This window comes from Haliotis rubra, unplaced genomic scaffold (genome assembly GCF_003918875.1).
Source record: "Haliotis rubra isolate DU_JTF1 unplaced genomic scaffold, ASM391887v1 Scf11, whole genome shotgun sequence".
NCBI classification, from domain to species: Eukaryota; Metazoa; Mollusca; class Gastropoda; order Lepetellida; family Haliotidae; genus Haliotis; species Haliotis rubra.
In genome coordinates, this window is record NW_025765003.1 from 2637804 (window position 1) to 2651909 (window position 14106).

The following is a 14106-nucleotide window of genomic DNA, read 5'->3' on the forward strand; positions in this document are numbered from 1 at the left end:
TAGTAGTAGTAGTAGTAGCAGCAAGTAGTAGCAGTAGTAGTAGCAGCAGTAGTAATAGTAGCAGTAGTAGTAGTAGCAGCAGCAGTAGTAGTAGTGGAAGCAGTAGTTGTAGTAATAGTAGTAGTAGCAGCAGCAGTAATAGTAGTAGTAGCAGCAGCTGTAAAAAATTCAAATAGACCAATATTTTTAGTTCGTATTTTGAAGAAGTTCCTGTTAAAATACACTGTCTCTAGCAAATCTTTCGGGCCAATCCCTAACGTTACTGCACTTCAGGACCCACCAGCACAAAGCGGTCCCAGCTCTAAAACTATTTTATTTCTTTCACTTCAAGGTAAACTGAAAGAAGCTGTATTGCAAGGTTCTTTGACAAGATACAACCTAAGTTATGCATCTATCTGTGTGTTTCAGCCAACGAGCAGATTGTCACCGGGCAGTCCCCCAACTCGACAGTCGTGGGGGGAGTGCAGACAATCTGGGGAAGCGGCTCAACGCAAGGTATGACACTTATTAACAGTACACTTGCAATTCAAATTCGTTCTTCGTATATACTAAAGCTGGCCAAGGCGTGAAGAATTTCACCTCTTCTGGTGATGTTTTTGTATTACACGGTGTAGGTTGTTGTATATACATGCTTATTATCCATATGGTGATACATAACCAGTGTCATATATATCATATGTGCACATGTGCACATATCACTTTTGCCTAGCAACCACTGTTTCTGTATTTCGTCGTCTGTGACGTCATTAAACAATTGAACTTGACATCAGTGAAGTTACAAATGTACATGAATAAAATGGATTATAAAATTGAGGATACTAAACGACCTTCCGTGTAATACCATTTTTATTAAACGAGTTAATGAATTGGTATCAAACGAGCGAAAGCGAGTTTGCGAGTTTGATGCTAAATCTATCACAAATTTAATAGAAATGGTATTTCACGGAAGTGAGTTTAGTATTCTGTTTATTACTCTCCAACATAAATTGATAGAAACTGCCTACAGTGTGATGACTCTCATGCCAATGTTCCTCGAGTCAAGCAAGGTCTAATACCATTACGACAGAGGCATTAGCATTGTGACGTCATAACTGTAACCATTATGACGTCATATGTCGAGCGGTATTACACTAGTGTAAAATTGTCGTAAAAATATTACACTGCAGTATCTTCCACGGGCGGGTTATAAAGAAATTTATTACACTCGAGCAAGTGTGTCAAACGACTTATACTGACTGACTGAGTTTTGATTTTACCCCGCTTTTAGCAATATTCCAGCTACTTCACGGCGGGGGACACCAGAAATGGGCTCAAACGACTTATACGAAAAAATTATGTATTCGACTGTCAGTCTGTGGCTGATATGACTGGCAAAAGGAAATCTGTCATGTAATAACCTCTTAATATTTCACCATATGGAGTTATGTATATGCAATTATGTTTATATATACTGAACAGCAAAAGAAACGCAAGTCTGGCTTTTTGTCAAGTTTTGAATAGAAGACAACCAAAAGTATGTCTTATCATTTATTATATAGAAATCACTGTCAATTTAACAGCTGAAAGTTACTGTTGACATTGAATTGCAATACGTTCAAATTGATCACAGTCCGTCAAATCGAGATACCCCTGAACCCGAAAAGTGAGAGTCTCTTTAGTAGCGCGTAGCGCCACCTTGAGCTTGCACACAGACTGTGCAATTTCGCATCATTGAGTTCACTAGAGTCTGAAAGAATGCCTGTGGCAATTGGTTCCGCCCAAACACCAATCTCTATTCCAATTGTGCAAATGTGAGTGGCTGTCTACCTGCAGCAATCCTCCGTCCAATTTCGTCACAGAATGTTCAATGAGAGCCATATCTGGGAAAAGAGACGGCCATGGAAGAACGTTAATGTTGGCCTGAGCCAGATGATCCATCGATACCCTTGCTGTGTGAGAGCTGTAAACGTCGCTGGCGTTGACGTGTGAAGATTGGCCCCATATATGGCCTTCGGCAGTGGATTCCAGCAACCCGAAGACGACGCCTAATCGTATCGCTGGACACTGCTCCCCTTGACCCATGAACTAAGGCTGCTGTTACTGTTGCTGCTTAAGTTTGGTTCCTTAGATGAGTGACCCGGATGAACCGTTCTTGCGCATGAGTTGTCACTCGTGCCGTCTGGTGTGGCGACGGTCAGCAGCAACCCCGGTTTACTCATGACGTTGAGCAAGTCGCGTAATGGTGGTAAGATGACAGCCCAATTGTCTTGCTATGTACAGCGGTTGCAGAGCTACATCCGTGCAACTTTCCAATGGCCATTCCCTCTGCTCAGTCGTTAGTCTAGGCATCGTTTGTGTGGCGTGTACACCTCCTAGCATCAATACTGAACTGGTTTTTACACAAACTTTATAAAGGATACCTCAGAGTGAAAATGCATGCTTTCCATCCAGAACCGTCCATGCACGTGCTAAAATTATGGTTTTGCTGCACTGTTGGAGTGTTTGTGCGAATGTTTCGTTTGGACGTCAAACTGCATGACGTCATCCCATGGGATCGTTACGTCAATTTACCATGAACGTTCCATAAACATGAACGCTTACCTTCATGAGATTTCATTTTGTTTCGAAACTTGCGTTTCTTTACTATTGGGGTGAGGTTTATATGTTCTCCTGATTGAGGTGATGTTTATGTATGTCACAGTGTGGGGCGATATGTATATATTCCACTATTTGGGGTGACGTTCTTTTTTGTCGAAAATATGGGGTGATGTTTATATATGCCACTATTTAGGGTGATGTTTACTTGTGTCACAATGTTGGGTGATGTTTATGTATTTACCAGAACTACAAATAACTTTTTGGATCACTGAGTTATGTACTCGCTTGTGTTCATCTCAGTTGGGTATCCTAATTTTCCTTTGAGTAAACAAATAAATTGTACCCACCTCACACAAACTCAATTGGGTATTTTGCCATTTTCCATTGATTGTAAAAATATAATAAAGTTTAAATGTTATTTATATTGGATCTGTAATATGAGAAACGACAAGAAAGACTGCAAGTTGCCTAGTCTGTGTTGAAATAGAACCTCTCAATATACCTCAGTTATTTTAGGGGCGGTGGGGTAGCCTAATGGTTAAAGCGTTGGCTCGTCACGGCGAATACCCGGGTTCGAATCCCCACATGGGCACAATGTGTGAAGCCCATTTCTGGTGTCCCCCGCCGTCATGTTGCTGGAATATTGCTAAAAGCGGCGTAAAACCAAACTCAGTCAGTCAGTTATTTTATGTATCCACCGGTACGCAAGCTATGATTCAAAATTTTCGTATGTACGCATGTAAGATCACATTTAGTGAGTATTTACAAAAATTCATGCGTACTTGTACGCAATAGACTTAATACGAATTGAGTTTTCACATAAATATTTGCGTAATTTACGCAGATACGCAGCTTATCTGTACCTCTGAATTTACTATTTGGGGTGATGTTTGTATATTCCACTCTTTGGGGTGATGTTTATTTATGTCACAATGTCGGGTGATCTTTTTTTATTTACTATCAGAGGTGATGTTTAACTATCCTATTGGTGAAAGGGTTCACTTGTCACGCCGAAGACCCGGTTAAGATTTCCAACATGGACACAATGTGTGACGTCTGGTGTCCCCCGCCGTGATAATGCTGGAATATTGCTAAAAGAGGCAAAACACTCAACTCACACATTCTCATATATTCCGCTATTCAGAGGATGTGTATATATTACATTTAGGATGGGTCATCCTGATGAAGGGCGTGGCAGGAGTCCCTGGGGACCTGTACCAGCTGTGGTCTGGGTCGGGCACGTCCAACCAGTACAACACCAAAGCCATGGACCTGACCAACAGTTTCAAAGGTCACTACAAGCCGAACATCGCCAACCAATGGGATCAATGCAAGTTTGACCAGGTGAGTCCCTCATTTGATAGTCGCTTTTATGTTCTGTACATACCATGGGTTGTCGAATGTCGACATTCGACTCGAGAGTTACCAAGAACCGCTGATCGTAGATTCAATATTAGCATGAATCGCTGGAATAATGAGGCCACTTATATAGCACTTATTTTCACGCTGCACATGTCTGCTCTAAGCACATACAGCATGATGTTCATTAATACCCCAATAACCCAAGCTGTTTGTGAGGCGCTGGAAGGTTAATAGTCACATGACTTATCCCACCGGGGACCCATTTTCTGCTGGGCGAACAGAGGCAATTTTAAACAAACTCATTTCCCTAAGGTGAGACCACATGTGTCACATGTTCTTCGTTGTGGGGCAGGACTCAAGTCCTAGAAACTCCCAGGGGTCAAGCTGCCAAACAAGACATCAGATATATACATGTCACACTTCACATGCACTCACGATCACTCACGCACTCACTCATATATTCACTCACTCACGCATAATCCCGTGAGGATCCGGGTCAGAACCCAGCTTGTCGTAAAAGGATCGGGTGGGTAATGCTCGCTGACTTGGTCGACACATGTCATCGTATCCCAATTCCGTAGATCGATACTCATTATGTTGATCACTGGATTGTTTGGTCCAAACTGGATTATTTACAGACCGACGCCATACAGCTAGAATATTGCTGAATGTGGCGTTAAACAACAAAGCAACCACTCACGCATAGTTCAATCTCTCGTATCCGACATTATGCCAGTTACATTGTTGCCTTACTTGTCTTCAGGTTAAGCTGTCCATCTACAAGAATGGTGTAGAGAAAGCCAACATCATCTTCAACGCCCAAGGTGCTACAAAGGACAACTGGATGGACCCCAGCAGGATCATCTCCTCCACCTACAGCGACATCCAAAACGCCGTCCACGGCGTCTTCAGCCTCAAGGGGTAGGGGATCCTTTGTTTTGAACCCCTTTCCTTAAGCAGCGGTGGGGTAGCCTAGTGTATATAGCGTTTGCTCGTCACGCGAAGACCCGTGTTCGATTCCCCACAATGGGTACAATGTGTGAAGCCCATTTCTGGTGTCCCCGCCGTGATATTGCTGGAATATTGCTGAAAGCTGCGTAAAACCAAACTCAGTCAGTACACTTTCTCAGCAAAGTATCAATTTCTGAGAGAGACTCAACCCAAACAAGTACAAACATAGAAAAGGGTTATCCCAAATAAACCATTTGCGTGATTTGACCACTTTCTCAAATGCATTGTGTATTATATTGGATGAACGTAGTGTTTAAATACCCATGACGTATTGCGGTATTATCAGCAGGTGATTGAGGAGCGTAGTCATGTACCCATGACGTATTAACGTTTTATGCACGGGTGATGGATGAACGTAGTGTAAACGTACCCATGACGTATTGACGTATTATGCCCGGCTCATGGATAAATGAACGTAGAGTATAGGTACCCATGACGTATGGACGTATTACGCACGGGTGATGGATGAGATGAACGTAGTGTATACGTACCTATGACGTATTGACGTATTATGCACGGGTGATGGATGAACCTAGTGTATACGTACCCATGACATATTGACGTATTATTCCCGGGTGATGGATAAGATGAACGTAGTATATACGTACCCATGACGTATTTCCGTAGTATGCACGAGTTACGGATGAGATGAACGTAGTGTATACGTACCCATGATGTATTTACGTAGTATGCACGGGTGTTGGATGAACGTAGTGTATACGTATGTATTGACGTATTATTCACGAAGGGTGGATGAACGTAGTGTACATGTGCCCTTGACGTATCATGCACGGGTGATGGATAAGATGAGCGAAGTGTATACGTACAAATGACGTTTTGACGTATCATGCACGGGTGATGGATAAGATGAGCGTAGTGTATACGTACAAATGACGTATTGACGTATTATTCCAGGGTGATGGTGGAACGTAGTGTACGTGTAGCCAAGACATATAGACGACAATTCCCTTCCTCTTAAATAACAAAATTCCTACGTTAACAGCTTCTGATGCTCATTTTGATTATTCTTTGTTCCAGTGATGCCAACAGCGGCCGTGAATTCTACGCCAGCAGCGAGTCTAATGGTTGCGATGCTTACGGCTGGATGATGATTTCCACCAAGGGGGACTGCTTCTATGAGAAACTGGCAGCCAAACCAGCGTTCTACTACTCTCCAACTGAAACAAGATCTCACTGGGGATTCAGTAAGTATACCTGGTCCCCCAACCCCCAACACAGAGGCGCTGGGGTAGCCCAGTGGTTGAAGCGTTCACTAGTCACGCCGAAGACCCCGTTCGACTTCCAACATGGATGCAATATGTGAAGCTCATTTCTGGTGTCCACCGCCGTGATATTGCTGGAATATTTCTAAAAGCGACGTATAACTAAAATCACTCATTCTACTGTAAAATTAATAGTTCACTTTGGTTTCTTTGAATGTTTAAACTATATAACGACATTGCAAGAAAATAACCAGTTTTCAGACAGATTCCTTTGATATTAAAGGCAAAATTGATGTGAAAGTCTTTATGAATAGCAACTGAAAATTAGTATTGACACCAGGTGTTTGCGAAACGAGTTAGCCTATCCTGCATTAAGGGAGCACTCGCCGTTCACCCATTTTATATAAAATATTATCTATTGCCTGCCGACCCGTGAAGATCCGGGTTAGAATTAATCTTCATGCTTGTCGTAAGAGGCGACTAACGGGGTCGGGTGGTTAGGCTCGCTGACTTGTTTGAAACATGTCATCGTATCCCAATTGCATAGATCGATGCTTATGCTGTTGATCACTGGATTGTCTGGTCCAGACTCGATTATTTACAGACCGCCGCCATATAGCTGGAATATTGCTGAGTGCGGCGTAAAACTAAACTCACTCACTCACTCACCCACTCTATTGCCTGTCCCCACACAGCAGTAAACCTGCCATGCGACGGCGGTATGTAAACAAACAAGACAATCTGGTGATCCAGGGATAAAAAAATAAAGCATTAAATCTCAAGGCCCAGAATGCAGAGGCCCCAACATACAACAATACCGGCACATGAACACGTGTCATGCTACATCATTTCATCGTAATGTAGTATCTTCTAGAATCTTGATTGTACTTTTCGTAACAGCCAACCCCGGCGAAGGTGACGTCATGACCATCACCGGACACGGAGGACTGTGTGAGTTGAACTTCAGTGCCTAGTATCAATTTCCTTGTTTATGGACAAAAAACGCCTCTCAGCTGGGAGGTGGGAAAAAACATCACACAAGGTCATCTCGTGTTTTTGCTTTCTTTCCCGAAATAACTCTTAATATACAGCAAAATCAGTTAAGAACGTTCACATTTAAAGTGCCTTCAATACAAAAAATATCAAAAGAATGTTCATGGTCCCCAACTTATTTTGTTTAGTATATGTTAATATGGATGCATAGTTATATAAATTTAAAACCAGTTTCTTGTATTTTAATATGTTTTATATACAAAAGATTTCTTTTAAACAGAAAAAGATACTGCATTTACAATATTATCATTTTTCATCTTTATACAAATATACAACGGTATGATCTATATCCCCCTGTTATTATTTACAGGTGTCGGCTCGCAAACGGGAAGTTCAAACAGTAAGTGATGTTATCTGTCACCAATCTAAAAAGCGTTCGCTCTTCACGCCGAACACCCGGGTATGTGAAGCCCATTTCTGGTGTCCCCCGCCGTGATGTTGCTGGAATATTGCTAAAAGCGGCGTAAAACCAAACTCAGTCAGTCAGTCAGTTCATGGGTACAGTGTGTGAAGCCCATTTCTGGTGTGCTCCGCCGTGACATTGCAGGAATATTGCTAAAACGGCGTAAAACTAAACTAACACACTCACACTTTTGCCATGTAGACCGAGATATAATACCCTGGATTACTGGGGATGGATTCAGTTTTGAGAAATAAAATGTATACTTGTGTAATGTAGTTTAGATGTTTCCCTATCGATGTGTGCTCCGGTCGGGGTCCGGGCAAGAACAGGGTGCTATTGTACAAAACAAGCTACGGGAGTTACGGTCACCTCAGCACTTTTTTTAGCACCTAAGTCTCAAACAACTGACGTTTGTCTTAAGAGGCGGTAAGAGGCGACTAACGGGATCGGGTGGTCAGTTTCGCTGACTTGGTTGACACATGTCATCGGTTCCCAATTGCGCAGATCGATGCTCATGCTGTTGATCACTGGATTGTCTGGTCCAGACTCGATTATTTACAGACCGCCGCCATATAGCTGGAATATTGCTGAGTGCGGCGTAAAACTAAACTCACTCACTCACTTAAGAGGCGAAAGTATGAAGCAGCTGGTAAGGCTCGGTGAATTTTGAGAACGAGTTTCATCGTTCCCCAACGTCTTGGATTGTTGCTCAAAATATCAATCACTGGATTGTGTGGTCCAGAATCGATTATCGACAGACCGACGTCAGTTAGCAGGGATATTGTTGAGTGCAGCACCATTTAAGTACTAAAACAACAAACAAACACTACTTAGTTTTGCTTGTTTGTTGTTTAACGGGAGCACTCAGCAATATTCCAGCTGTGAATAATCGAGTCGGGACCAGACAAACCAGTGATCAATATCATGAGCATCGATTTACGCAAATGGGATACGATGATGTGTCATCTAAGTCAGCGACCCTGACCACCCGATCCCGTTAGTCGCCTCTTTCGACAAGCATGGGTTACTGAAGATCAATTCTAACCCGAGCTCACTATCTCGTTGTTCCCATGATCCACGCTTTTCGTGTTAAATCTCTACAAAGTGAGTTGTATTGTGTTGTCATAGTGATGAAACGCGCATGAAAGATAGCATGCACGTGTGCATTGTGTTGCAGTTGACCAGTGTTTGTACAAGGGCAAAAGCTACAAGACTGGAGACAGCTGGCAGGACGGTTGTACCTTCAACTGCACATGCATAGACGGCACCAAAAGCTTCTACAGATGCACCGACTTGTAAGTGTACACGACTAACGGTAGACACACGTCTGTAGACAGACACACAGGCAGGTACAGATGATAGAAGCCCCCAAGACACCATTCTTCATGGTACAGCATGAGTGAGTAAGTGAGTGAGTGATCGAGTGAGTGAGTGATCAAGTGAGTGAGTGATCGATCGAGTGAGTGAGTGATCGATCGAGTGAGTGATCGAGTGTCACTGTGAAGCTATGATATAGTGGAGCGCCTGTCCCACTTCATGTTTGTTTAGATCACATCATGGGTTGTTTGGGCTCGACTTCCCCCATGTGTGAGCCCCCATTTCAGATGTCCCCAGCATGATATCTGAAGAACACTGCTAAAAGGCATAAAACCATAGTACTCTTTCACACACTAACACTATTGTATCCCTAACTCCCAGACTCCCCCTAGGACTCCACTTCTGTATGGACTGTGGTGTAGTTTCTTTGTTGTCAAACAGACAGACAGACAGAATTTACTTCAATAACAGGCCTCCGGCCCAAAACACATTACAAATGCGTATACATATGTATACGAGACAGATACACATGGTAATCTTAATGCCTGCATATAAGACAATGCCTAGCAAAAACAAATTAGAACTGAAGGGATAAATAATCTTGTCTAGTGATGTTTAATTGCAAATTTGATGTCTTTACTGACAAAATCGTCTTCTCTTGTTCGTTCACGCGAAGCGATACGATGTGTTTTCTTAAGCCCTGAAAAACGTTTGAGGAAAGTGTTACCCCTAGATAAGCCGACCTCCCCTTCCACATCAATTGTAACAATAGGCTGGGGGGGGTGACAACCATTATTGGCATGAGTATAGTATAAAAATAGACATACATCATTGATGATATTAACATTTTTCCTCCGTAATAAAGATATAGAATTAATAATTGATGGACATTTACCAAAATAATTTGATATGCAATTATTTCTAATATGAAAGTTTGCATCACAGATACAGAATTCATGCCATTTATCTTCAATAACAAAAGTACCAATTGATGTACAAAACAGGCCTAGGCAATGCCTTTCATTGTATGCAGCATTAATGTATCTACCAGTTTCAACTGCTAGTTTAAAAGTACAACACCGAAATTGGGCATATATAATTTTTAGATATTGAGGGATATATTGGCTGCTATAAAAAGGTTATTGTCAAGATTGGGAATATATTATCATGTAATCTCTGTTGAAATGGTTTAATACATAATAATCTGTTGTCACATATTCCATAAGATATGTTTACTTAGGGGATAACAGTTATCGGCGATGAACCCTAGAAGAAGTATCAATTTAATATCAACAGACATGCCGTCCTCATGGTTTGTTAGAATGTCAGTTTATACCTGAATGAGTGAGTGAGTATGGTTTTACGCCGCATTTAGCAATATTCCAGCAATATCACGGCGGGGACACCAGAAATGGGCTTCGCATAATGTACCCATGTGGAGAATCGAACCCGGGTCTTCGGCGTGACAAGCAAACGCTTTAACCACTGGGTTACCCCACCGCCCAGTTATACCTGAAGTCATGACGATGCATACTATAGAAATGATCCCCCAAAGTATGATCAACGGAACATTTATCAAATTATCAATAAGAGATAATGGTAAAAAGATCAATTATCAAATCATCAGTTAATAAAAACAGAACAATTATCAATTCTCCAGCAAAATAGATATTCAACAGAACAATTATCAATTCATCAATTAAGAAGTGTTCAACAGAACAATTGTGAATCCATCAACAGGTGTTCAACAGAACAATTATTAATCAAGATATGTTCAACGGAACAATTGTCAGTTCCTCAATTAAAGATGTCAGACAAAACAATGAATGAATGAATGAATGAATGAATGAATGAATGACGTGCCTACTTGTTGTTGCAGGTGTCCGTCCTTCTCCAACCTCCCGCTAAACTGTAAGCTGGAGAAGCAACCAGGCCAATGCTGTAGTACGCCCATATGTCACGAGCCTAAAGGTGGGTAACCATGGTTACGTACCAGCACCAGTACATCACGGGTTTTTTTTGCCCACAGCGTTCCTCCATTAACCGTGAATACATGCAGCCGCTACGTCAGCTGACAGTGACTCGTGTCTGTTTTAGGTGAATAAGGGTGTGCCTTACCCATGGAATCTGATAAGCCCAACTCCGTGCACAAGGTAGAATATCGCAGTTTGTTTCCCTAAGTACGCTGCGCTGCCGCTTTAGTGAAGGGTCAGCGCAGCGCACCCAAGGAACCCGTCTAGAAATATCTCCGTTTCCGCGATGTAATCTTCGGTCTGAGCTCATACCGTGTTGCAACTAGAGACAACCAGATTGTACCTTGATTTGTTAGTTTAAAATGGCGTCAAACGCATAGTGATTCACAGCGATGGACATTCAGTCTACAGTCCCATGAAGTACTGGCGACGACAAGTGGGGTTTATAGTCGGAATAATGTGCATGGCGAACGCCAGTACCATATGATGGTCTTTAAAAGCTGACAGGAATGACGACCAGGTGAACACAATGTGTGACCTGTCGGAACCAGTGTACATTGACCCTATTGTGATTGGCCCCAGCTACACGTAACTATTTCACGTTGTCATAACGTTATGCTTTCGTCCGTACAAAGTTATTCTGTGGACTCCCATTTACGTTGTCACAACGTTGTGACGTGACGTTGCACAGTGACGTGATATTAACGTTGTCAGTAAGAATAGAAATTACGTTACTGTGTCTTCTATATATATATGGAATGGTAATCATGTAATATAATAGGTAAATACGGTCTACGGTCCTGTTTTCTGCAGAAATTACGAATAATTCGATGCCACTCTTGTTCTTAGGATTTTCGGGAAAGAGACAGTTTACCTAGCACCAACTTTAACGTTTCAGAAACGTAATAGTCGATACGCAACGTTTTGATACCGTATATATATGTATATGCTGTAACGTTGTGAACTAACGTTATAAAATGATGTAATACTAACGTTGTGACAGCGTTGTGTCATGACGTTACCAATCTACAACCTTCCTACTACGTTGTGTCATGACGTTACCAATCTACAACCTTCCCACAACGTTGTGTCATGACGTTACCAATCTACAACCTTCCCACAACATTGTGTCATGACGTTACCAATCTACAACCTTCCCACAACATTGTGTCATGACGTTACCAATCTACAACCTTCCCACAACGTTGTGTCATGACGTTACCAATCTACAACCTTCCCACAACATTGTGTCATGACGTTACCAATCTACAACTTTCCCACAACATTGTGTCATGACGTTACCAATCTACAACCTTCCCACAACGTTGTGTCATGACGTTACCAATCTACAACCTTCCCACAACGTTGTGTCATGACGTTACCAATCTACAACCTTCCCACAACGTTGTGTCATGACGTTACCAATCTACAACCTTCCCACAACGTTGTGAAAACGTGTTGTGGACGGTTGTGTTATCAACCACGATGCTATCTACTCCAGATTCCACTGTTGTTTGGTCACTGAATACTCTAGTGCTGTATAAATCGCTGTTTGTCTTGTGCTGTGATGCCTCAAGTATTGGAAATGTCCTCCATGTGTCTATACAAAACAATTCCTACATGCTGTAACCCTTGGGCATTGATTAGATAGCCTTTAATCGACTCACAATGATCAGATTGGTTCTACGTCCCCTCTGTTTACAGGCGTGTGTCTTTACAAAGGCCGGACATACACAGAGGGTCAGACTTGGGACGATGGCTGTGACTACACGTGTACCTGTGTAGATGGGTCAGGGTCATTCTACCAGTGCAAGACAAAGTAAGACTGGGCCCCGCAATGCGATGCACTCTAACCACATACTAAATTTTTTATATAATTTTAATTATTTTTGCCAAATACTAACGCCTGAGCAGACTGAAGACAGGGAGGAACCCACGGTCCCTATACACGAAATGTAAATGCTCAAAGACACATACTGATTATTTGGCTTCACAAATTTGCAGTCCTTGCAATTAAATTCCTTTCGATCTGGTGCCACGTTTCTGTCCGATACATATTATGGGAAACTATCAGACTAACAGGTAATATCACCCTTGGACATATGTCTCAGTTTCACACACGGCACTGACTACAGTATCTACGTAGATTAGGGTAGGCATAGGTAAATAGGCATCCAGGTACAGTGTATGAAAGTCCATTTAACAAAAATGCAGTGCTTCTAATGAAAACTTACCCTGCCTGACGTTTAATGGGGACGTATGGGGATGGTAACACTGGTTAGCTTCGAGTATCCTGTGTCTGGGTGGGTATCCATGGTAACACTGCTGCAACACAAACAGATACGTGCTCTCACCATCCCATGCACGTAGTCACAAACAGACACCCTCTCTTACTTACCACACACAGCCATACGCACTTACTCACGCACACGGGGGCGTTGGTGTAGCCTAGAGGTTAAAGTGTTCGCTCGACATGCTGAAGATCCGGGTTCGATTCCCCACATGGGTACAATGTGTGAAGCCCATTTCTGATATCCCCCGCCGTGATATTGCTGGGATATTGCTAAAAGTGGCGTAAAACCATACTCACTCACTCAGTTACTCGATGCATCGTCTAAAGTGATGCCATTTTATCCATATGGACAGAATCCTTATTGACATGGCTAATGACTGCACTCGGCTTGTGTCGAACTACGAAACTAAATAAATCTATGCGTATTTTCTATGATTTCGACGACTTCGAGTTAACGATGTGTTAATAATGCAATGCACCCGTGAAGGTCCGGGTTAGAATATTGATCTTCAGTAACTCATGCTTGTCGTAAACGGCGACTGACGGGATCGGGTGGTCAGGCTCGCTGACTTGGTTGACACATGTCATCGGTTCCCAATTGCGCATACCGCCGCCATATAGCTGGAATATTGCCGAGTGCGGTGTAAACTTAAACTCACTCACTCAGTCACTACTAATGCAATGGTTTCGTCCTAGGTGTCTACAGTGGAATCTGCCGGACAAATGCCACCTGGACAGTCCCCCTGCGGGGAAATGTTGCCCCGTACCCAAGTGCCCCTCCGGTTTCGTCATCAACTACCCCGTGGGGTACACTGAACAGTAAACACACTGTCACCAGTGGCGCTTCCCACGCCGCTAATGTATTTATTTATATAATAAAACGTGTTATACATG

General features: G+C 42.5%; 1 protein-coding gene and 1 pseudogene across 1 annotated transcript in view; one reads left to right on the forward strand and one right to left on the reverse strand.

Annotated features, from left to right (window-relative positions):
* The window catches only part of LOC124285462, a 100593-nt gene extending 86487 nt beyond the window's left edge, over nucleotides 1-14106 (forward strand). The window contains 10 exon segments of the mRNA XM_046721701.1: nucleotides 409-495; nucleotides 3746-3921; nucleotides 4703-4860; nucleotides 5989-6155; nucleotides 7074-7124; nucleotides 7537-7566; nucleotides 8807-8924; nucleotides 10826-10917; nucleotides 12624-12738; nucleotides 13909-14106. Of these exon segments, the coding sequence (XP_046577657.1) occupies nucleotides 409-495; nucleotides 3746-3921; nucleotides 4703-4860; nucleotides 5989-6155; nucleotides 7074-7124; nucleotides 7537-7566; nucleotides 8807-8924; nucleotides 10826-10917; nucleotides 12624-12738; nucleotides 13909-14035 (1121 nt within the window). The 3' untranslated portion in view covers nucleotides 14036-14106.
* Nucleotides 10428-10510, reverse strand: LOC124285751 (annotated as a pseudogene).